We start from the raw sequence: 23,777 nt of genomic DNA on the forward strand, positions 1-23,777 counted from the left end.
TAAAGAGAGACAGTTTGGAGGAGAAACTCATGGCCTAACTCATCAGACTGTGGGCTTCTCCTTCAGGTTTCTCATACTTACAGGTGTGCACGTATCGGACAGGTCACAGTTTTAGAAGCAGTAGAAACTGTGTGTAATACCTGTATATGGGGTGTGACCTTGTTCATTCTCCTGCATTGCTCATTATAGTGAGAAAAGATCTTGATACTATGAGAAAAAGGGAGAAAATAACAAATGGCGCAGTTAACAGAATTAATCAAATTTTACTTCACACGTAGCTTAAACCACAATAAGGTGTTAATGTCAGTATACATGCGCATAAAGAAGGATTCTCAAATCCCAGCAGTTAATAGTTTATTGTCATTTTCCCATTATAACATGATGTACTTCTCGTTATAATATGATGTTTTTCTTGTTATAACATGTTTTTCTCATTATAATGTGACGCAGTTGGGTTTTTACTTGCTGGACAGCACAGAGCTTCTGTAGGCTAATATAAATAAATTTCAAACAGAAAAGGGAAAAAACAGAATAATCCTGAGTGATTAATCATGTTTCACACCAAATTAGTCAAAACTTATATAATCAATTATCCTGTATGTGTGTCATGTTCACTATCCACCAATAAGCATTTGGAACTGTTATAAAATACACTATACACCAGAAGTTTGTGGACACCTGACCATAACACCTATATGTCCTTGTTGAACATCCCACTCCAGATATAGTCCGTCTTTGCTGTTATAATAACCTCCACTCTTCTGGGAAGGCTTTATAGTAGATTTTGGAGCGTGGCTGTGGGGATTTGTGATCATTCAGCCACAAGAGCATTAGTGAGGTCAGATACTGATGTTGGGTGAAGAGGCCTGGGATGCAGTCAGCTGGAATGACTCTTCATCCCATACGTTCTCAGTGGGGTTGAGGTCAGGGCTCTGTGCAGGGCACTCAAGTTCTTCCACTCCAACCTTGTCAAACCATGTCTTTATGGATCTATCTTTGTGCACAGGGGCACTGTCATACTGGAACATATTTGGGCCTATTAGTTACAGTAAAGGGAAACTGTAATGCTACAGCATACAAAGACATTCTAGACAATTGTGTGCTTCCATCTTTGTGGCAACAGTTTGGGGAAGAACCACATATGGGCGTGATGCTCAGGCGTCCACAAACGTTTGGCCGCATAGTGTATTTCAGGGGTGTTTAAAACCGAAACCACCCCTAGCTACACCTCTGATGATGATGATGATGATGATGATTATTGCATTCTTGCAGTTATTAGCCTATATGAATGGTCTCTTGAATGTTTGTTAAATACAAACCTTTAAAAAAAAGCTTGTAAATAATGTTTTTTTTCACTTTAAACTAATGTGTTCTGTGAGTGAAAAGTTTGTCCAATAAATACACAAACTATTATTATATATTATACACATTTAACCTAATATTTGAAAAGATAGATTATGTCCATAAAATAAATCTGTACTAAGTGGGTCAGTGGAATTTCTTTTTTCATAGTTCAATGGATCCCTGTTTTCAAACGTTTGAGAACCTTTGCTCTAGCAATCGCGTATAAGTAAATCATTATTTCCAGAAGTTTCAGGATTAAAAATCATTCATCAGCAGCAGCGGTACAAAGAGGACCAGTGGGCGGGGCGTGTTATATGATTGGCTGATACATAGTGATTGACAGCGTGTCTGCTCCCGCCCACCTGCCTGACGCGCAGCGGCCAAGCCTTGCTACCTCTCCTGCTAAACTTTCACCCTTTGGCCGCTTCGTATTTCTTTAGACACCAGAGCCAAGAGGACTGGAATAATGGCGGACCACGGACTGACAAACGAAGCTGCTGAAGCTGCCTGCAAAGACGGAAACCCTATCACTAAGGTAGAGGTGAAATGAGTGTAAATTCCAGTGGAGCTAGTTCTGTCTGCTAATCCAGCTCTTCTGTAGCTAGCAGGGTGATAGTAGGGAGATAGCAGGTCTCGCTATAGCGCTGCTTCCTGCTGATGAACCTTGTTTATTTAAAACACTTAAGTGAACTTTCGTACATGAAAATATTGAAGTTGTTTGAACTCTAGATTAGCTTAGCTATCTAATGAACTAGCATATAAATCCCTAGGAGCTGTTGAGCTATTCTTTGGCAGCGTTTGGGGTAAAGAGCTGGATGCCAGAATGAGGTTGCTATTTTTATTTAAGCACAGATTAGCCAGCTGTGTTAAACCATACAGGAGTGATTTAAATACACTCCTACCTTCCTGAACGTCCTATTCACCATGACAAGCTGAAAAGAAAGATGAATTAAATGATTAACTTAACAAGTCAGCTTTCATAATGAGTGCAGCATTAAGATTGTGTGGCTCAGTGGTGTGTTTGTGGATCAGAAGTCTTTTCGCACCTGTTCCTTAGTGTTATAAACATATATATACATATGGAAAAAAATAGTTTTGGGGATATTCTCATTGTAATTTTTATAGTTTGTCACTTTTTGATGACTCATCCTGTACTAGTCTTGTGTTCATCCAATTAAGTGTTCTCCAGAATGGACAAGTCCCGCCCACACCAGGGGGGGGCGGGAAGGGGCGTGGCTTGGTATACAGTGGCATCTTGTTTGCAGCAAACATTGCTAAACTCTTCATTGTTCTCTACACATACTAGTTTGTTAATCTGCTGTCATGTTTGTTTAGATTGGGTGGGGATAAGGCGTATCTTGAACGCTGTTGGCTGTTGTGTAAATCAGTCAAGCGCTTCAACACACCAGTAGATGTACCTAGTTACCTAATGTACGCAGCTGGACTACACATGCAGGACCGATAATAGTGATTTGCATAATGTGTCTGTGTCAAGCTTAGAGTATTCGTCAGACCAGTTCTGATGATAGTCGATGAGTTAGTTGAGGTGTATAACATCTTCATTATGCATTGTCATGATCTATTAATACCTAAAATCACTGACTCACTTTTTCTTCTTCTTTTTTTTTTTTTTTCCTTTGGCGTAGGACTTCATGATGCAGCAGACAATGCTGAGAGTGAAAGACCCGGTTAAATCGTTGGATTTCTACACACGCATCCTTGGAATGACGTAAGTGCCGCTATCTTGTGCTGCTGTGGAATGTTGCAGATCCTGATCTACTTCCTGTTCATGTCAATAATAATGCATTAAATAAATAAGTAATTAAGTTTGGTATTACATTTCATAGTTATTACTGTTATTACTGTCAGGATAAAGTAGTTACTGAAGATGAGTGAATGAAGAATTATTGTGCCTTTGCAAAGCACAGGTGCTTTATAAAGATAATCCTAAAGAAATTCTAGGAGAGCATCTCATGATGAAATGTACTACATGAAGCAAACAGGATGGAAAAAATATAAATGACCAGCCATCCTCTGAACACTCCCAATCACATGCATTTGTGTCAGTGATTCAGCGGAAGGCAGCTCATTGGACTACAGAGGCTTTTAATCAGAAAGGGGAAAGTTTCTCAGACTTGATTTAAAAAAAAAAAAAATTTATCCACCCTTTCTGGTCTGATTAGCAAACTGACAACATGGGTTGTAAAACACAGCAATGCAAAAACATAAGCTTAATGTTTAGACATGACTGGACAGAGAAGTATGCATTCTTTCTCTTTGAGTCACATCCAAAACAGATGTGTCTCATCTGTTTAGGGTCAAAAGTCACCACTATAAAACAAAACACAGCGACTTCATATCATCTTAATTATAGCTTAATTAATCATGAATGGTTAAGCATTAAAAAGTCACTGTTGTGACCATTCAGTCATGTAATTTTCTTATCTGGACAATTCCTATGAGAAAGGATTTTTTTTTTTTTTTTTTTTGGTAACTGGACCTTTACGAATTTGAGTTCTCGTGAAATGCTGCCAGTCTTGATCCTCTGTCTGGCTGCTTCAAACAAAGAGTCATCGTTTTGTTTTGTTTAGATTTTTCCTGTTTAAAGTTCTCTACATTGTGTATGGTGTTCTGCAATTGGTTTTCATGTCCAGGCACGTCGGTATTCATGACAATCCTGTCAACGATGCTTAATTTCAATTCTTTACAAATCAGAGAAGTTGCATGTTGTCGCATTTCTAAGTGTATAGATAAAAAATTGATTTCTGTAACACCGACACAAAGAGTAGGGCAAGATTTACCTCTGGAATGTATCAACAATTAGTGTGTAATACAAGTGATGCAATTACTTAAAGGTGCATTAGGTAAGATTAGTCTTTTTTTTTTTTTTTTTTTTATAAAGATTAGGGAAGCTCCATGCCCAGGATCTACAGTGGCCCGAAGAGTATCTATAAAGTTATTGACAAAAGGCCCATCCAAACACAAACAAACTTTCCAAACTGGAAATCAGGTTTCTAAAACAAGTTTTCGCAATGACTTTGTACACTATGGCTTAAACCACTGTTTTTTAAATCATGTTCTACATATCTACTAAGTTATTCATACAGTTAAGGAATAAAAAATTTGACTACTGCACCTTTAAAACCTTTTTTTTTATCATAACATAGAAAAACTTCTGTCAGCAGAAAAACTTCACAAACATTTTACACATTTGTATTTTATAGCATGCATTAATAAACATGTAGCCAATGGAAATTAGCTAATGAGTATGTAGGTGAGATGAGAAGGTAAGAAATTAGAGCAGGATTTGGGTATTAGAATAGTGTAAAATAAACAAGTCAATTGCAAATAAGTACTTTCCTGCAGTCCTCTGCACCAGTTCTCATTTATGCCAATTATATTGCTATTCAAGTTCAACTGTAATATCACACTAAACCATCATGTCGTATCCTGCCATCCTAATGTATCTGCTTAATGCAGAGTCAAACCTCGTTTATGGTATGACATGTTTAAACATACTTCTGGAGACCTATTTAGTTCAACCCCCTCAGGCTTTATGGAAACATTTTACCTGGGTGCCTGTCACATATAGTTCTTCTTTATGCTATATGCTGATTCTTACTTCATAGGAACAGAAATGTCTATTTGTCAATTTTTATGCAAATTTGCACTGTTCCGTGTTTACCATATTCCATATGCGCTTCTTTTTCTTTGTGTGTCTAACAACATGTCTGCTATCCAGAGGAGTACTCAGAAAACATTAGTTCAAAAATTTGCTATAGCTGAAAAGTCTTTAAAAGGAGGCGTCCTTGTAAATCCAGTGGTCTGAATTGTGTGTGTGTTTTAATTCTTATTAATTTGTTCCACAGCCTGCTGCAGAAATTTGATTTCCCCTCCATGCGCTTCTCTCTCTACTTCCTGGGTTATGAAGATAAAAAAGAAATCCCAACTGACATCAGTGAGAGGACAGCGTGGACATTCTCACGCCGAGCCACCATCGAGCTCACACAGTAAGTGTGTAAGGAGCAGGGAACAACAGTAATGTCAGCTTACAGAAATGGCTTTGGACTGTGGTTTCCGTTTCTTGCAAAAGCCTTTTTTATTCAGGTATTACAAACCTTTTTAATTCAGTAGGCTGAAATACCTTAAATACCAGAGAATAGACTTGTACACAGTAAGAGCTGACTGCTTTGACAATAAAAGTCGTATTCACATGATATCAAAACAACTGTTATAATTTGAAGCTTTACTTTTCTACAAAGAGGGAACACATTTGAGGAGAATAATACAAACAGACATGAACAGACTTTTATATTTGCTGCTACACGAGCTCGTGAAATCAAGGCTGTTTTTAATATCTTCTATTGGAACAATATTGCATAATAACACTTATAATTAGTATCATTTTTACAAATCGCTTGACATCAGTGAATTTATCTACTGGTTTATCATTTGGAGTGTGAACGTAATTTGTTTAATGAGATGAGGTTTTTGCAGTAGATCGATATTCATTCCAGCTGTTACATAGTAGCCAGAGATGTTGGCTAAACATATAGACAGATTGTGTGTGTTAGTCAGGTAGTTTAACTAAAGTTGGTCTGGCCACTGAGTCTTGAAGGATTTCATCAACACTAGTGTCAGCCTGATTTTGTGAATTGTCTTCTTTTTAAAATGTTGAGTGTCTTGGTATGTTGTTATTTCATTCTTATTATGACGGAAGTGAGCAATCTGGCTCTTTTTTGGTTAAAACTATCAGAATAGCCTGTGAAGTGTATTTTACACTAAGGTAGAATTTAAGCAAGCAAGCAAGTAAGTAAGTAAGTAATGTGTAACGGGTTTCATTTACCTAACATTTACCCAGGCCTTACTGAATCATGCAGAAAGGATTTTAGCTGTACATAAATCCACAATGTGATATAGGTTGTGATCCTCTAATGATGAAGTTCCCTTTTGGGGTGAAAAAAAAGTATTGTTATATTCTTCAGTCTTTCATCCCACTTCTCTTGTTTTTTTTCTTTTCCTTCTTTCCTTTGTAGTAACTGGGGTTCGGAGACAGATGACAGCCAGTCTTACCATAATGGAAACTCAGATCCTCGAGGTTTTGGTGAGTCCTGACATCCGTCAAATCCTCAGTCAAGGCAAAACAAAGCATTTTCACACAATATTTTCCTAATTTTAAACAGAAAATGGTTTTATGGTATACACAATGTGCACTATTACAGTATATATATATATATACACAATGTGCACTATTACAGTATATATATATATATATATATATATATATATATACACCATATACACCATATATATATATACCATGTACATTACTTAAAGACCTACTTAATAAGAAGTTTAAATTAATTCATTGATTCATTCATTCACTATCCCCCATGATTTTCTTCCATATAAAGTTAGTCATTTTGAAGCCTTTTTTTTTTTTTTTTTTTTAAATTAACTGACAATGAGCTGTGCTGTCATTGACCCCTGACTTGGTAGTAGAGAGCTGAGCAAATTTGCACAAGTGTATAGAAACAATGGTCGCAGTTATGTACATTGGCATTTGTGTGCTGTGCAATTCCTCCTTTATACCCCATATTAGAAGAAGGCCATTAGGAGTGGGACTGACCCTGCTGTACCCTGCTGTTTCCCGGCTGTACCCTGCTGTAGCCTACTGTTTTCCTGCTCTTCCCTGCTGTTCCCTGTTGTACCCTACTGTTTCCCTGCTGTACCCTACTGTTTCCCTGCTCTTCCCTGTTGTACCCTACTGTTTCCCTGCTGTACCCTACTGTTTCCCTGTTGTACCCTACTGTTTCCCTGTTGTACCCTACTGTTTCCCTGCTGTACCCTACTGTTTCCCTGCCGTACCCTACTGTACCCTGCCATTTCCCCATTGTACCCTACCGTTTCCCCGCTGTACCCTACTGTTTCCCTGCTCTTCCCTGCTCTTCCCCTGCCGTACCCTGCTGTTTCCCTGCCGTACCCTGCTGTTTCCCTGCCGTACCCTGCTGTTCCCTGCTCTGACTAGCTGAGGAGCTGTGTATAAATCATGTGTTTTTTTTACTATGTGCAGGCCACCTAGGAATCGCTGTGCCAGATGTCCACGCTGCATGCAAGCTGTTCGAGGAGCAAGGAGTGACCTTTGTTAAAAAGCCTGATGATGGTGGGTTGCTCTCACTGTGTGCTGATCTGTGCTCCACTCGTGTCTGTATGTGTCATGCATGAGCTCTTAAACGTTAGTCACTTGTAGTTTTCTGTCCATCTACCTGTCTGTCTATCTATCTATCTGTCTGTCTGTCTGTCTGTCAATCTGTCTGTTTTCCAGTGTGTCTGTCTGTCTGTCTGTCAGTCTGTCTGTCAGTCTGTCTGTCAGTCTGTCTGTCTGAGAATCAGTCTATCTGTCAGTTCATCTGTCTGTCTGTCTGTTTTTTCCTTTCTTCTTTCTGTTAATTCTCTTTCACTTTCTCTTTTTTCTGTCTCTTCTCTTTTCTTTACTTTTTTCTTTCTGTGTGTTCATTCTCTTTCACTTTTTCTTACTTGTCCGTTCTCTTTCACTTTTTCTTACTTGTCTGTTCTCTTTCACTTTTTCTTACTTGCCCGTTCTCTTTCACTTTTTCTTACTTGTCCGTTCTCTTTCACTTTCTCTTTCTTTCTTTTTCCTGTTGTATTTTATATTTCTCTTTTTCACTCACTCACTTTCTCATTTCCGCTTTTTTGCTTTTTCTTTGTTTTATTCATTCTTATTTCACTGTGTCTTTTGTGTTTTTCTCTGTGTGTGTCTCTCTCTCTCTCTCTCTCTCTCTCTCTGTCTTTCTCTCTGTTGTGTTCTATATTTCTCTTTTTCACTCTTTTTCACTCTTTTTCACTCACTCCCTTGTCTCTGTTTCAGGTAAAATGAAGGGTCTGGCTTTCATTCAGGACCCGGATGGCTACTGGATTGAGATTCTGAGCCCCAACAACATGGTGTCCATCACCTCGTAAAGACGCCGCCATGGCCATGTGATCAGCTAGTAGATGTTTTGGAAAAAAAGTTGCTAAAGAGAGCAAATGAAAAATGGAGCCATAATTTATGACCTCAAACACATGCTCTTTTTAAGGAGAGGGTGAATCAGGAGAAGCTCATTGCGAGGTGCAGCCGGTGCTGAATGGCCAAAACAGGGGAGGCGAGCCGATGAGCTTTAGCCAGAAACTCATCACTGACAATTAGACACTAATTATGTAACCTGTATTACATTCTGATTATACAAATATCGATTACAGCTATATAGTCACACCTGTCCATTTTAGGCAGTTTAAATTACGTGCCACACTACCTTTGTTTTGTTCAAAAAGAGATTATATTTTATTATAAAGCCCTCTTCTACATATTGTCACTAGTAAATTAATAGTAGTTGTGGACAATAAAACTAAATACTGCTTGTCAAATACCTGTGTTTCCATTTTTAAATGATATTTAATTATTTTGGAGAAATGCCTAACAGCAAATTCAAGTAAAACTCTTTTTATAGCAGCAATAGTGTGGGAAACATATCATTTGCATATCTGTCTTTATCAAAGACTTAATAAGTGCTCAAAAGATTTATAATACTTTAACATTGTTGAGTACAAATGAATTAGTGCCACAGCTCAGACCCAAAGCTGTTGTACTGGATTATTTGTTAAGTATTTTGTAAGTAAGATATAGCTATAAAGAAAAATATAGTTAAAAAACACAAAAGTTTATGGTTCCGCACTGAAGAAAGTAACGTAGTGAGATATCTAAATTTATTAGACAAGTTGTAAGTAATAGCATTTGTGCAATATATTGGAGTTAATTTATTTTCCCTTGGGCAGCTAGGATTTGAACTTAAATTTCAAAATTAAACTTTTCTTGGGCTTCATTACAATGTTAAAATTAATTTAAAATGCAATGTGTAGCATTTGTGCATTAGTATGTGTTTTCAAATAAATAAATAAATAAATAAATAAACACCCACAAGCATCACTAACACACTATTAATTTGTGTTAATTTACACACTGTTAACCTGTGTTTACTTACACACTAATAATTTGTGTTTACTTACACACTATTAACCTGTGTTTACTTACACACTATTAACCTGTGCTTACTTACACACTAATAATCTGTGTTTACGTACACACTATTAACGTGTGTTCACTTACACACTATTAACCTGTGTTCACTTACACAATAGTAATTTGTGTTTACTTACACACTAATAATCTGTGTTTACATACACACTATTAACCTGTGTTTACTTACACACTATTAACCTGTGTTTACTTACACACTATTAACCTGTGCTTACTTACACACTATTAACCTGTATTTACTTACACACTAATAATCTGTGTTTACTTTCCCATTATTAACCTGTGTTCACTTACACAATAGTAATTTGTGTTTACTTACACACTAATAATCTGTGTTTACGTACACACGTTATTAATCTGTATTTACTTACACTCTATTAATCTGATTACCTGATCTGTACTAGACATGTAAACAGGATGGGATCACATTTTCCCTCATTCTCAGGTTTGATGTGAACAATAACTGAAGACTATCTGCATGATTTTACGCATTGCGCTGCTGCCATATGATGGATAATTGCCAATATACAAGTGTTCCTAATAAAGTGGACGGTGAGTGCGTACACACATTACACAGAAATATCAGCATTACATAACAAAGCAAGACTTGCGAAAGCCAGCTCAAAAGAAAGCGAGTTACAGACGACTTTACCTGGGTAGAACCGCATCTCTCCATTGACTTGCGTTGACGTAGACGCGAATCTTGCCCCTCCCAACATGGCGGGCGCATTGACGTATTGTCATAGCTAGCAATCACAAGCGACTGCAGGCTAGTTGCGCTCCTCGCCACTAGAAGGCGATATGCTAGATCTGTCAACAAGCGACCTTTCTCTGAAAACATCCTGTTCGCCTTTCGGCGCAGCAAAATATAATGAACCTGTCCTTCCTGAGAGCTTCCACTTGATCAGCTGGATCGGAAATTATTGATTGTGTCCCAGCTGGAGTTAAAGGAACAGCTGGACCTGGTTCCTGTTTGGTAAGTACTGCGATTTATTTACATCCTTAGCGCTGGATAAATTTAGCTGCACTGCGCTAAATTTAGGAGCTGAAATAAATGCTAAAATAAACTCCAGTGAGCAGGAATTTGGATGGCTTTCAACCATCTTGTCTGGTCTTTTTTTTTTTTTTTGGCCAGCGAGGATATTTTTATTTTAATACAGAAAGAATGCTTAAACACGTAACGTAGCCTAGCTCCTAGCTACGGGGTGAATTGCGTTATTTTTCCGTACCGGTATTCCGACAAGTCCCGCCTCCTGCACTATGATTGGCTGGTCTTAGTAATCACTGCTGTCTGTCAAATTAAGTAAGCATGCTATAGGCTACTAGTGGTCGCCCTAAATCGAAATGCGGGTGGGTAGAAAAATATTCGTTTTATTTCTGCTTTTTGGCAAGATGCGTTTGGGTAGTTTTTGTTCTATGGGCTAAGAAAACCTTACTCATCCATTTAGAGGTGGGTTTGTTAAAAAAAGGTATGATAGCAGCCACACCACTCAGCCATTTTGCTGAGATTTGGGACTGTAGGGATGCGCTTGTTTCGGTTTCCAAGGTTGCCAGGTCACACTTTAAAATCCCTCCTAACTGAACCCTGATCCCGCCCAAACTGAGTCTGAGTAGAGCTGCACGATACTGACGATAACCAATACGATATGCGATACGATAATGCTATAAGTGTGTAAAATCAAGTTAAATTATATATTTATATATGCATTTATATATTTAAAAACTGAAAATGACATAGCCAACCTACATGTTTCGTGTTGTTTTGAGGAAAAGAAAGCATTCTCTGCTTTCTGTGTCTACCTAAAACTCATAATTTTTTGAAGTATTAAAATCATTCAGTTTTCGCAAGCCCTCGCGATGTGCATATCGCAATATATACATTTGAGATATTTCGATATATTGTGCAGCCCTAGGTCCGAGTTAGAAAGAAATCATACCCAGCCTTGTTTCTTCATAGCGCTGTGTGCAGGGTTGTAGGCAGGCCTTTTACAGTGGGGTGGCCAGGTTAGACCCCATGACTTCATTGGGGTGGGTAGGATACTTACTGGTCATTTCTTTTGTCGTCGAACAAACTACAAAAAAGTCATAGCTAGCATAACATTAGGCTTCTTGTGAAGCAGACTGGTGTTACAGATGTAGTATCATTATACCAGAGAGTGGTTGAATGCTCAAATCTGATTGGTTAGAAGGTGTGATTAATTTTTGTGTAACTGCACGGCTCGGACAGTAGTTCCATCTGTAACATAAATGATATTAATGCGCTCGTTGTAATACATTATTGTTTCTATAGTATCAGCTCAAACACAAGGAAAATCAGGCTGTGGTTTTTGAGACAGAGAGAGCGGCTGGTGAAGAACGACTCTTTATCACAGCTGTAACGTAGGTGAGAACAGGAACTCACTTGTCACTTGGACGTTCCAAACATTAAATCTTACTGTAAATCGTTAAAATGCATGATGTCTTGTTCATTAATAAATTAAACATTGTAATCGTTGACAAATGGCTGTGGTATAAGCACACTCCAGACCGTGCTGTTATACGATTGTAATCTACTTTGAGGGCAGTGGGTGTTGGATGGGGTCTCGGTAGCGGCACTCGAATGCGCGTTGTACCTCGTCACACCCCAACACCCCCCCCCATTAACGGAATGAAGTTTGCCCAGACTTTGCTCATCTGTTTGTTGTGGTTGTGGTTAGTGGGGCCGGAGAATAGATCACTTCTGTGTTAGCTAGCTAAACCTGCTTATTCCTGCATGACATTACACTCGTTGACAATCTTTGCTGTTGGACCACCATTTCTCTCCAAAATTCAGAACTGTAAATTTATATATATATGTATATATATGTATGTATATGTATATGCAACGATTTGCACATTACAAATAGACATACATTTGTGAATATATATATTTATATTTTGTAAAAATACAAATACGTTTCCAATTTCCTCAGTCACTTTTGCAATAATGCCGTGTCAAATAGAGTAATTTAGATGGAGCTGATTCTGCATTTATAGTATACGTAGTATACAAAGGTTGACATACAAAATAAAACAAAATTATTGATGTTAGCACCAAGACATTTAGAGTGTTCAGTTTTACAGACGTTCCTTTATTATCAGACAAAGCTTGAAGACCTTATGACCTAATGACTTATTGCAAAAAAAAGTATTAAAAGTCAGACTTGGGTACAGTCTCATTCATTCATTCATTCATTCATTCATCTTCAGTAAGCACTTTACCCTGATCAGTGTGTTGGTGGATCTGGAGAACAGTTAGGAATATACACCCTGGATGGAATACCAGTCCATCACACACACTTTCACACCTATTGGCAGCTTAGCATAGCCAATCCACTTACCGGCAAACTGGAGAACCCAGAGGAATCGTGGGAACATGTGAAACTCCACCCAGACAGTAACCCGAGCTCAGTATCACCACCATGCTGCCCTTATGATGATACTGATATTACAAAAAAAGGACAATAAACAAAACTTGTGTATCAAATCAGCTGTGATGTCCATTTATTAGGGATTATAGTTATTTATTAGAAACCAAGGTTGTCTTCTTCCAGCCCACGGTTATTAAACATGTCCCAGCTGTGGATAATTTCCTCTCGGTGAACACCGCTTGATTATTCTACATACCAGCCTGTTGTGTTTTTTTTTTTTTAAAGAAGAAGGAATCATAAATGTCATGTTTTTACAGATGTAAGTGGCAGCCATGAGCGACAGTCACCCTCTGCGCCCTCTGGGCTCAGCGGCTGAGGTCGACCACATGCACCTTCTCTCCGAGCAGCTGGCAGCGTTGGTGCCCGCCGAGGAATACAGCGACGTCACGTTTCTGGTGGAGGAGAAGCGGTTTCCTGCTCACAGGGTCATTCTGGCTGCTCGCTGTCAGTACTTCAGGTAATAGTTCACACTCAAATCACATTTTTAGTGTTTGTTCTGCGACAATTTGGCCCACGTCAAATGTAATTAATGATGCCTGCCCTACACCTTAAACCTACACAACATGTATTAATACATTTGTATCATTATGATATGTTTGAGGATCAGTTATGTTGTAAATACAACCTGGTCAGCTTGCAACTCCAACTAACCTCATTTTCTTCCTCTGTTACTCCTTCATCAGAGCTCTGTTATATGGTGGGATGAGGGAGTCTCAGCCACAAGCCGAGGTCCGTTTGGAGGACACTCGAGCAGAAGCGTTCTCCATGCTCCTGCGCTATCTGTACACAGGCAGAGCTAACCTGAGCGAAGCCAAAGAGGAAACGCTGCTGGACTTCCTGGGCTTGGCGCACCGCTATGGTCTCCAGCCACTAGAGGCCTCCACCTGTGACTACCTGCGCACACTGCTCAACGCACAGAACGTAAGTTTGATCTTCGATGTGGCCAGTCTGTACCACCTGAGCAGCCTGGCCGAGGCATGCTGTTCTTACATGGACCGGCACGCTGTGGAGGTGCTCAAGTCCGACGGCTTTCTCGCACTCTCCAAGGTGAGCGAGTAGGAGACACGCTGTACTTTGCATGCAGATTCTACTACTAATCCTAGTAAAATTAATAATAACAATAAAAATAATAATAAGAAGAAGAAAACTGTTTTTTGCCATTCATCTAGGTGATTAATTATTGATTATTATTATTGTTATTATTGTTGTTGTTGTTGTTGTTGTTATGATTATTAGGCATAACAAATAATAAGATTTGAATTATAAACCTAAGATAAAAGAACCTAATGAAAGAACAGAACATTAGAACAGTTATTAAAATTGAACAAGTTGTTTAAAAAGTTTTTTTTTTAATGGTTTAGCCATTTTTCTGTTTACATTTCCTTTTGTTCATTTTTCTTTTTCTCTTTCTAACTGTGTCTTTTGTGTCTTTTCATTTTGCTTGCTCATTTCCATTTTTTTCCAACTCAGCACTGTTGTATATTCTTAGATGATACGTTTTCATATTAATTCAGTGTACCTGAAATTGTATAAAAGCTTTTTTGCTGATTAAATCCTTTTGTGAAAATTAAACACTGATGCTGAAAATCAGAAAATTTAGCTGTTTTGCCACATTTTATTTCAGAAGCAGGTAATTTGGTACTGAGCATGTGACAGGCAAGTGTTATTGTGTCATATAAAGTATAAGAACCAATCAGTTTTGAGTATGCAAATGCAGTATATGCAAAAGACTTTAAGACTTTATTTTTTCTTTATGATCATTGACACTAAGGTAGGCAGAAATCTGGGGATTAGTAGGTAGCAGTAGTAACAGAACTTGAACAGTTTTGAACATATGAATGCACACACACTACTTTCGACTCTCTGACTTTGTCTCTCTGTCGTTCTCGCTCTCTTTCAGCCTGCCTTGCTGACAGTAGTGCAGAGAGACTCGTTCGCAGCGAGTGAGAGAGAGATCTTCCAGGCGCTGTGTCGCTGGTGCAAACAGAACAGCGAGGACCCCAGCGCACGCGAGGTGATGTCAGCAGTGCGGCTGCCCCTGATGAGCCTGTCCGAAATGCTGAACGTTGTCCGACCCTCTGGCCTCCTGAGTGCCGATGAGCTGCTCGATGCCATCCAGACACGCTCAGAGAGGAGGGACATGGAGCTCAACTACCGCGGCATGCTCAGTTAGTCTTTATTTACTCTACACTCGGTTAAAAAAATGCTCAGGTTCACTTAAGTCATGCTCATGTGACCTGGCGTTTATTGTTCTTAACCTTCTGTTGTTGGTTTGGTGGAGTACACACAGGAAGTGACTAGATTTCGCAATGTATTAATTTCCAGGTACACCATCCAGCATGAGTTTTTGGGGGAATCTCTTTTTGTGGGAAGCTCAGACAAAATTAAATGAACAGCAACATAGTCAATCAGCCATAAGACATGTTTGGTGCCTGAAGCTTGCTTGATTTGTTTTGTAATGGATCTGTGTTGCAAATAGCCACCAGATAAGCATCGAAATCATCACACATTTGCCATAACTTTGTTCAATATCTGTAATAGACTTTCTGAAAAAGTATGATATATATGTCTAGAAAGTGGGAAAAAAAGATGTCTCAAAGCTAACAGTGGCAGCACCATCCTGAAGCCGGAATCACTTGCAGAATCAGTTTCAGTCAATTTGAAAATTTAACCAAGGAGTAAGTAAATAGAGAAATGAGAAATGATAGGAGTGACTTCATTTAGAGTTAATGGAATCAGAAATTGCTAAAATCTCTCAGTCTCATCAGGCTGATGAGAAACAAACCTTGGCCACGAGCAAGGTAGTTTGAGGTGCTGGGAAAATGATGTGATCATTTCGTTAGTAGCCAGACTGTTATTTAAACTCTGGTTGACTTGTCAGGGAGGTTTGTTATATGACGTTTTGGAGGGCTGAAGAGTTGAATAAACATCACTGTAGCCCTTCGTCTCAGATTATACTCATAAAAAAACAAGTAGCACTTGGAGCTCGATTACGAAAACATACACGGTCAGTCCTCTCTGCTTTCGGCGTTCTTGTTTGTTCTTGACCTTCTTTGCTCTCAGGCTCAAGTTCGCGGCTAGTTAAAAATAAGTTGTAAGAGGTTTATGGACAGTGCTGAGGAGCATGAATGAATGGTTCATGTCTGCGCTTATAGACACTTGTTAAGGAATTTTACACGGTTGTTTATTGCAATAAAATGTGTGGTACCGATGTTTTGTTTCAAGGCAAACAATTGTTATCTTAGACGCTGTTAAATCAGATAACAAGCGAGGCACTTTTTAGGTCGTGGGTGTTTGACTTTGAACATGGGAAGGTAGAACCAGTACATGTATATGTGCAAGCTCTTGTGGTATCAGTGATCATATTTTATAAAAATTTGGATGCTATAAGTGTGCTGTTCTGTGTTTTTGTAAGTTGACTGTTGTCTCTCTGTGTGTGTCTGTCTGTCTGTCTGTGTGTGTGTGTAGTCCCAGAAGAGAACATAGCCACAATGAAGCACGGAGCCGTGGTAGTGAAAGGCGAGCTGAAGTCGGCTTTGCTGGATGGAGACACTCAGAACTACGACCTGGACCACGGCTTCACCAGACACCCGATAGAGGATGATGGACGCAGCGCAGGGATCCAGATCCGTCTGGGTCAGCCATCCATCATCAACCACATCCGCCTGCTGCTCTGGGATAAAGACAGCAGGTAAAATAAATCTGAAAATCCTTAAAACAGCCTAAAGCAGCCTCACTGCCCCAGGATTGCTGGTTTGATAATTCTACCTGTGTCCACGTTGCTTTCCTCTGTGTTCTCCGGTTTCCTTCCACCTCCCAGAAACATCCCTATAGGTGTATTCGGTATTCCACCTCACACCCTGTGTTCCCACAATTTAATTAAAATTTTCTCAGCACTAAACACATTTTAAGCAGGTATTTAGTGTTTTGATGACCAGTTTGGGAAAACACTGACCTCAACATGACCTACTTTATCAGCCTTTTGGGCGCATGCTGTTGTAGGAAAATAATCAAACGAGTTACAGTTATCATCATGAAATTAATTATTTTCCTATACCAGCACTCAAAGTGTTTATTCCTTTTATACCACAGTGACTATATTTTTCTGTTTATTAATGAAATGACTCATTAATGAACGAGTTTACTAATGAAGTTTACAATTTGTCATGTTGCTGAAAAAAAAAAAAAAACAAAGAGCACAAAGTCTTCTTTCCTGAAGACTTTCCCGTCATGGAAAACTTGCTGACTGTACTCCTTTCATAAATGTTACATAAATGTCTTCGCTATATCAGCAATTACACATCTTTGTTTCATAACATGTTTTTTTTTTTATCTGCTTATTACTCGGCTTAAATTATGTACACAAGTCCCTGTGAATGAGCTTTAATTATAGCAATGATCACATATGAGACCAAGAGCATTAATATTAAGGGCATTAATATACATGTGCATATACATACATTAATATACATTAATATACATTAATATACATATATTGAATTATAGCCAGAACTACTGTCAGAGCTGTCACACCTTCTGACCAATCAGATTTAAGAATTCAACAGTGCTGTGGTATAAAGAGTATTTCAGAGAGCAGTATGAGCGCCTTAACTTTCTGCCAAAAAAAAAAAAAAAAAGCTCAGTGATATAAACTTAGAATAGAATCAAATCCATGTGTAGTGCTGTTAATACAAGGGATGAAAGACATTAAGAAACCTTAAGGGTTAGAGGATACGCTCAGTGCATCTGAATACTCTGTTTATACAGTAATTTAAAAAAAAAAAACTCGTCAATGGCATTGATGCTTCTAACATTTCATATTGAGTCACTGTATTTGTTCATTATTGTAATTACTTCTTTTATGAAATTAATATTGGCTAAAAGACATGTCTAAGAAATCGAATCTAACTAAGCTATATTCTCCTCAGATCCTACTCTTACTACATTGAAGTGTCTATGGACGAGCTGGACTGGGTGCGAGTGGTGGATCACTCCAAGTTCCTGTGTCGCTCCTGGCAGAACCTCTATTTCCAAGCCCGTGTCTGCAGGTTACTATTATTTCACACCAACGAAAGACTGCCACCTTGTGGACTAGTAGTGCAGCAGGGTGGCTCGTAGTCCAGCCGACATTAAAAATAACAAATAGGATTAGAAGTTTACAAATTAGACATGAAATCCAGTTAGTATGTTTATTCCTTTATAATAAAGAGTTATTGAAATTTGTACTTTGGCAAAATAATACTAAATTTCACACGACATATCATTAGTGCACTTTGTGTTGTGTCATATTAAGAGACTTTGTGTTTTGTACAGGTTTATCCGTGTTGTCGGGACACATAACACAGTCAACAAGGTCTTCCATTTGGTAGCTCTGGAATGCATGTACACACAGCGTCCCTTCATCCTGGAGAATGGCCTTCTGGGTAACGTGGCTGATATTTGTACTATACAGTATGTGTAGTGGCCTGGGAAACCCATTCACATGATAAAATTTTGATATTTTCTTCAATATAGTGTAAGATTCTGAAAACCACAGACTTTCCTGAATGCAATCACAAGCAAATGTTTAGCATTAAAAATCTATTTACCTCTAAAAAACGATAGAAATGAAAGACTCAAGCATGCTGTCTAAAAGCATCTAAAATTAATTGATATAATTTCAGTTTAATTTGATGTAATTAGATTTATCATTAGCTTCATACACATCAGTGTCTCGAGCCTCATTTCCTTAGTCATGGCATTTAAATTACAGGAGCCTCATCGTGACTCGACTGAACCCTGTTCATGCTAATATCAGTGCTGAAATAATCACGGATAAATTTAGTGAGTTTTGCTTTGAAGGCTGAATTAGCATTCAAAAATTACAACTTGTCAAGCTGCCATCGCTGCAGTGTTAGCGATGGTGAATGATCACATCACGGATCATTTAACAGCTGGACCATTTACAAAATCTGTTGAACTATTTCGCTATGGCACATAACAAAAAAGGTGCCATTCACTACGTTAGAAAATCAAGCTGACAAAATAGCAATTAAACCATCTTCTTTAGGTAGTTAGGTATAGTTCCTCCTTATTTACCTGCAGACAGAAAATGTAGACAGGTTTATAAAGAAGATCAGAACATTTCTACATCGTTTTAGTGAAATTTATTTTATTAAAAAAGACGTATCAAACTAGGCAGAAAAATTGAATACTGTTGTGGGCTGATTGCCCAAATTCATCCACAGTGACATGCACTTTTTTAAAAATTTTCCCAGACCACTACATGTATATATTGTATACTATTTTTATATAGACTCCTGTGGTTACTGTGAATGACTTGGATATCTTTCTAGTCCCCAGTGAGAACGTAGCGACGGTGCAGGCGTGTGCGAGTGTGGTGGAAGGCGTGAGCCGCTGTCGAAATGCCCTGTTAAACGGAGACACAAGCCACTACGACTGGGACTCGGGATACACCTGCCACCAGCTGGGCTCCGGAGCCATCGTCATCCAGCTCGCCCAGCCTTACCTGCTCAGCTCCATGAGGTACGATCTCACTCGACGTGTCATGTGGCCTCAATCCATTTTCAATTTGCACATTTGAAAATCTGCGCAGCCACCATCCTCTTGCCTTTGTGCGAAAAGGCAATTCCGTTCAGAGACGGAGACTTAAGTTAAGAAGCAGGGAATGTTATTGGTATTTAGAGTAGTCTTACACGTATTATGAAAATGACTTGCATGTAGTTTATGTCTCCGAGGTTGTTAGGGTTTGTTTGAGTAGAAGCGTCCGAGATGAGGATTTTCAGTAGCGTCTATTCCACCGCCTTTAAACACAAGCAAGGGATAGAAAATACGGACTGGAAGATTCCTATTTATTGAAAATAGGAGGAAAAAGTAGGGTCACATGATTCGGTGACATGATTGAAATAAACCACTCTGGCATTCTAGCATTTAAACATTGACTGCTAGCATACATGAGTTATATGGTAGAGAATAGATTAATGTCTGTTTCTCACTATGAAATACTAATTGTGTGTGTGTGTGTGTGTAGGTTGTTGTTGTGGGACTGTGATGAGCGAAGTTACAGTTACTATGTGGAGCTCTCCACTAATCAGCAGCACTGGGTCAGAGTGGTGGATCGCACTCGAGTGGCATGCAGGTGGGTTTTTCACATTACTGCTCATTTCTCCTCACTTTCTTTTCGTTTACAGTTTTAATCAAGTCTTACTTGTAAAGCTGTAGTAGGTGAGTCTTTTCCTAGCTATCATTCTCACCAGTTTGAGTATTTAGTCTCAATCGAAAGGTCTGACTTTATGTGTGTACTTTGTAGTTTTGCACTCACAATGGCATTCATTGTACTCACATACAGTATCTACTCCTATAAAAGTATTTTAGAGGTCTGTTTGTTCATCAGAGGTGCCAACATTTACAGTTTAGTGATATGGGAGACACCTGAATACTGTTTTTCTGCTTTTTATGCTAACGCAGCCTTCAGATCAAACACAAATGAAAAAATATAATTTAGTGTTGAAGAACGTCATCTCAGAATTTCAATACAAAATAAATCTTGGTCGCCACTAAAGATGGCATGTTAATTATAAAGATTAATATACAGGTTGTTCAGAGTGAATTTTTTTTAAGTAACTCTGTCTCTCTTACCTGCGTAGGTCATGGCAGACGCTGCGTTTCGAGAGACAGCCAGCTTCCTTCATTCGCATTGTCGGGACACACAACACAGCTAATGAGGTGAGAATGAGATCACTCATTCTTTTTGTTTTTGTCTCTTTTGTCAGTTTCTGGGGAACACAACGAGCTGCATTTTTGTCTTCTGAACATTAAAAGAGAGAAGAAGTGGGGCTGGTGAAGGAACAACTGTTTATAGTTGTTATAAGTGGTAACAGGAACTCCACAATATTAACTGTAACTATAAACAGAACAAGTATGTGTCATTCTTTAATTAATAAAAATTGGGAGTGTTGTGAAATTGCTGTGGTAAAAGAGGAATAAAACACTTGGGGACATGCTGTTATTGGAAAATAATTTTTTAAATTTATTTATTAAAGAAGGCCACATAATACATTTGCTCCATTTATCATTACTAGTTATTCACAGTTTTGTGTGGGTTTCCGTAGTGTAGTGGTTATCACGTTCGCCTCACACGCGAAAGGTCCCCGGTTCGAAACCGGGCGGAAACATGTTCTTTTTTTTTTTCTTTCTTTTTTTTTTTTTTTTTTTTTTTTTTGTTATAGACATTATGTTTAGATGTTAAGGAAAATATCAACACGGATGCACTTGGTGTATAATGATATTTATTTTTAATTTCTGCTCTCTTCCTGTTTCTCTCTCCAGGTGTTTCACTGTGTGCACTTTGAATGCCCGGCTCAGCTAGACACTGAGGTCAAAGAGGGCACTCCAGGCTTAGATCACCCGAACCAAGAGCACAGTACCCAGCATGCTCAGCACTCCCAGCCCCAGGGCCTGTCCACCCAGAGACCCACCACTTCATCTTTGCACACATAGGAATGTGAATCTTGCAGTGTTTGCTCAAACGTATGCGTATGACAAAACACATCAGGCGCTTATGTCATAGGTTTGTGTTCCAGCATCACGTGCTGCTAATAGTATATGAAAATATATTTATAATTAAAGTCCTTAGTTATAGTAATGAGGATGATGATATTTATGAAGATATTGCTGTATATAGGCATTTAGTTTATTCTGTTCCTTCAGCTACACAATCTTTGGAGTCTTTTTATTGTGGATAGCTTCCTAGAATGTTTTCATCACTTTTAATGAGTGTCTTTTTTTTTTCCTGGCTGGATGCATGATATTAGAAGTGAAAATATCAAACCATGAGTATTTCTTTCTTTTTTTTTCCTTTTGTTATTATTAAACATGAATGGTAGACAGTGTGACACATGAGTCAAAAAGCCATGAGGGTTCCAAAGAATGTAGAAAAGACAGATCAGGGCTAGTAATGAGTCATAAAAGGAGTGTAAAGAAAAAAGGAAATTCGGTCCTACAGTGTACGATGCAGCCGCATCGATTTACAAGCCAAGATCTGAATAGAGTCAAAAAGGAAAATGGTTAAACACCAATACTGGCATCGAAATTCTATACATATGTCCCACTTTGTGTGTGTGTGTGTGTGTGTGTGTGTGTGTGTGTGTGTGTAAAAAGAGCTCAAATTTCTTTCAGAGCTTGAAGGCAATAGACAACACCCAGAATTATTTCACAGTGTTCTTATTGCCAGGGTGATGGGATTAAAAAAAGGACATATCATGCTTCTAGCTACATTTAATGTTTTGGAACTGTGAAATAGTTAGTTCCTGTTATCACTTGCATTATAGCAGCTATAGTCTACGTCAGTGGATTAACAAAATGTGTAAGGGATGCTTATTTAGCATTTTCAAATGGACTCTACACTGGCTACATTTACATGCACATCAAATTCTGTTTGAGGTCTATGTTCGGGTTGCAGCCATATTCCGAACATGGTGTTTATATGCGTACAGGCTTCGGAATATTCCTGTATACATGGTTGTTGTAAGTATGCCTGAGTTGCCATTCCTAAACACAGCTAAGCATCAATTAGCATAGATCTCCTTACAGTGGATTTTCTGAATAAGGTGTTTACATGCAACAAATTTCCAATTAAAACAGGCATATTCCAGGGGTGGGAATTAGAAATTGGGGAAATTGTAGAATATTGTCTTAATCTGAATCGGGCAATCGGATTGATGCGTTTACATGACTCAGTACTAATTACAATATTGCAGAATTCCGATTAATATCGAATATTGATGTGCATGTAAACATTGCACTTTGTAGTTGTAACTTTAATTACACGAGAAAGTCTTCAGGATGGATGCCTTTTCAGTTTCACGATAAACGTTAACATGATGTGGTGACATGATGAACTGTTTATAGCTGCTCTAACATAAGCGATAATGCCAACTATCTTATATAAGAGAAATAGCCCAGTGGTAATTCCCCATTCTGTTTTATTCCTTACTTATGCGTTCATCACCCTCCCCCCGCCCCTTTCCATTTATAAATACGACTTGAAAGGACGTTCATGTCCCACAGTGAGGTCGTGACCTCGTAATTACGTAATTACGTGATTCTCATCAGCACCTGAAGGAAAGGAAGCGCACGAGCAGCGTATGTCGTGCTTAGGAATCGACTCACTTGTTACGAATTGAATCTTTTGGTTGAACGAAGTATGCTGTAACATGTACGAAGAATTATAAAGTGGTCAAAAGCTCGTTTAGGATTTTGAAACTTTACCCTGATGATGCAGTGACAATCTAGAGGACGTGTTTTGTTTTAAACCTGTCTGACGATTCAGAAGGAGTGAATCATTCCCGTGATTCAAACGAGTCGAATCTTTGAAAAGAATCCTAAAGGGTGCTACTGCTACTCCTGAGAGAAAGTGTTTTAAGCTTTTAAACTTAAAAAAAAAAAAAAAAAAATTATGCATTAAGCAATAATTAATTTATGTTTTGGAAGAAGAAACTAGTTCTAGATTAGATACATTTGAGTACTGTATTGGAAGGCATTTGTCTATAGGTTTCCGTAGTGTAGTGGTTATCACGTTCGCCTAACACGCGAAAGGTCCCCGGTTCGAAACCGGGCGGAAACATGTTTAGCTTTTCAATTTTTAATACACATTATATATTCATACAGATGATTTAAAAAAAAAAAAAAGATCGGTCAGGGATGTATGTACGAACTGTGTAAGGACAGGTCGGAAATGTAATCACCGTTCAGGGCTGTTGAATTTGAAGCTGTATTTAGAATAATCGAGGTTGTATTGCCATGTTTAGTATAAACAACAGTTCAAAATCACACCAGAGTTCATCATTTAGTGCTTCCAAACATTACAAACAGTATATGGAAAGATTCCG

At 38.4% G+C, this 23,777-nt stretch overlaps 2 protein-coding genes and 2 non-coding genes across 6 annotated transcripts; all 4 read left to right on the forward strand.

Moving 5' to 3' along the window:
• Window positions 1-1,691: 1,691 nt before the first annotated feature.
• Window positions 1,692-8,769, forward strand: glo1 (glyoxalase 1). Its single transcript, XM_026939137.3, has 6 exons — window positions 1,692-1,879; window positions 2,991-3,073; window positions 5,214-5,354; window positions 6,381-6,448; window positions 7,418-7,507; window positions 8,234-8,769. Exons 1-6 carry the CDS (start codon window positions 1,811-1,813, stop codon window positions 8,323-8,325), a joined length of 543 nt encoding a protein of 180 aa, XP_026794938.1. The 5' UTR covers window positions 1,692-1,810; the 3' UTR covers window positions 8,326-8,769.
• A 1,186-nt stretch (window positions 8,770-9,955) lies between these two features.
• On the forward strand, window positions 9,956-22,037 carry btbd9 (BTB (POZ) domain containing 9). 3 transcript variants are annotated; one of them, XM_034302957.2, is made up of 11 exons: window positions 9,956-10,415; window positions 13,146-13,345; window positions 13,572-13,809; window positions 14,789-15,056; window positions 16,357-16,579; window positions 17,817-17,936; window positions 18,202-18,311; window positions 19,224-19,413; window positions 19,919-20,026; window positions 20,535-20,613; window positions 21,217-22,037. In XM_034302957.2, the coding sequence occupies exons 2-11, from the start codon at window positions 13,161-13,163 to the stop codon at window positions 21,385-21,387; spliced, it is 1,692 nt and encodes a 563-aa protein (XP_034158848.1). In that variant the 5' UTR covers window positions 9,956-10,415; window positions 13,146-13,160; the 3' UTR covers window positions 21,388-22,037. The 3 variants fall into 3 exon arrangements, with proteins under 3 accessions (XP_034158848.1, XP_026794848.1, XP_053088805.1); XM_026939047.3 differs by having other exon boundaries at window positions 9,958-10,415; window positions 13,572-13,935; XM_053232830.1 differs by lacking the exon at window positions 9,956-10,415 and adding an exon at window positions 11,464-11,822 and having other exon boundaries at window positions 13,572-13,935.
• Window positions 20,990-21,062, forward strand: trnav-cac (transfer RNA valine (anticodon CAC)). The gene has a single exon. It is a non-coding gene; the product is annotated as a tRNA-Val (tRNA).
• A 1,402-nt stretch (window positions 22,038-23,439) lies between the features above and the next one.
• On the forward strand, window positions 23,440-23,512 carry trnav-aac (transfer RNA valine (anticodon AAC)). The gene has a single exon. It is a non-coding gene; the product is annotated as a tRNA-Val (tRNA).
• The last annotated feature ends 265 nt before the right edge of the window (window positions 23,513-23,777 follow it).

Source organism: Pangasianodon hypophthalmus, chromosome 3 (genome assembly GCF_027358585.1).
Source record: "Pangasianodon hypophthalmus isolate fPanHyp1 chromosome 3, fPanHyp1.pri, whole genome shotgun sequence".
Classification (NCBI taxonomy): domain Eukaryota; kingdom Metazoa; phylum Chordata; class Actinopteri; order Siluriformes; family Pangasiidae; genus Pangasianodon; species Pangasianodon hypophthalmus.

What these genes read in the sequence shown, in the direction of transcription:
- glo1 (XM_026939137.3), top strand. Translation starts at nt 1,811, where the DNA reads ATGGCGGACCACGGACTGACAAACGAAGCTGCTGAAGCTGCCTGCAAA. An exon ending in GCCACCATCGAGCTCACACA is followed by an intron (nt 5,355 to 6,380) that starts GTAAGTGTGTAA and finishes TTTCCTTTGTAG; the next exon opens with TAACTGGGGTTCGGAGACAG. An exon ending in CTCAGATCCTCGAGGTTTTG is followed by an intron (nt 6,449 to 7,417) that starts GTGAGTCCTGAC and finishes TACTATGTGCAG; the next exon opens with GCCACCTAGGAATCGCTGTG.
- btbd9 (XM_026939047.3), top strand. Translation starts at nt 13,161, where the DNA reads ATGAGCGACAGTCACCCTCTGCGCCCTCTGGGCTCAGCGGCTGAGGTC. An exon ending in GCTTTCTCGCACTCTCCAAG is followed by an intron (nt 13,936 to 14,788) that starts GTGAGCGAGTAG and finishes GCTCTCTTTCAG; the next exon opens with CCTGCCTTGCTGACAGTAGT. An exon ending in CTCTGGGATAAAGACAGCAG is followed by an intron (nt 16,580 to 17,816) that starts GTAAAATAAATC and finishes TATTCTCCTCAG; the next exon opens with ATCCTACTCTTACTACATTG.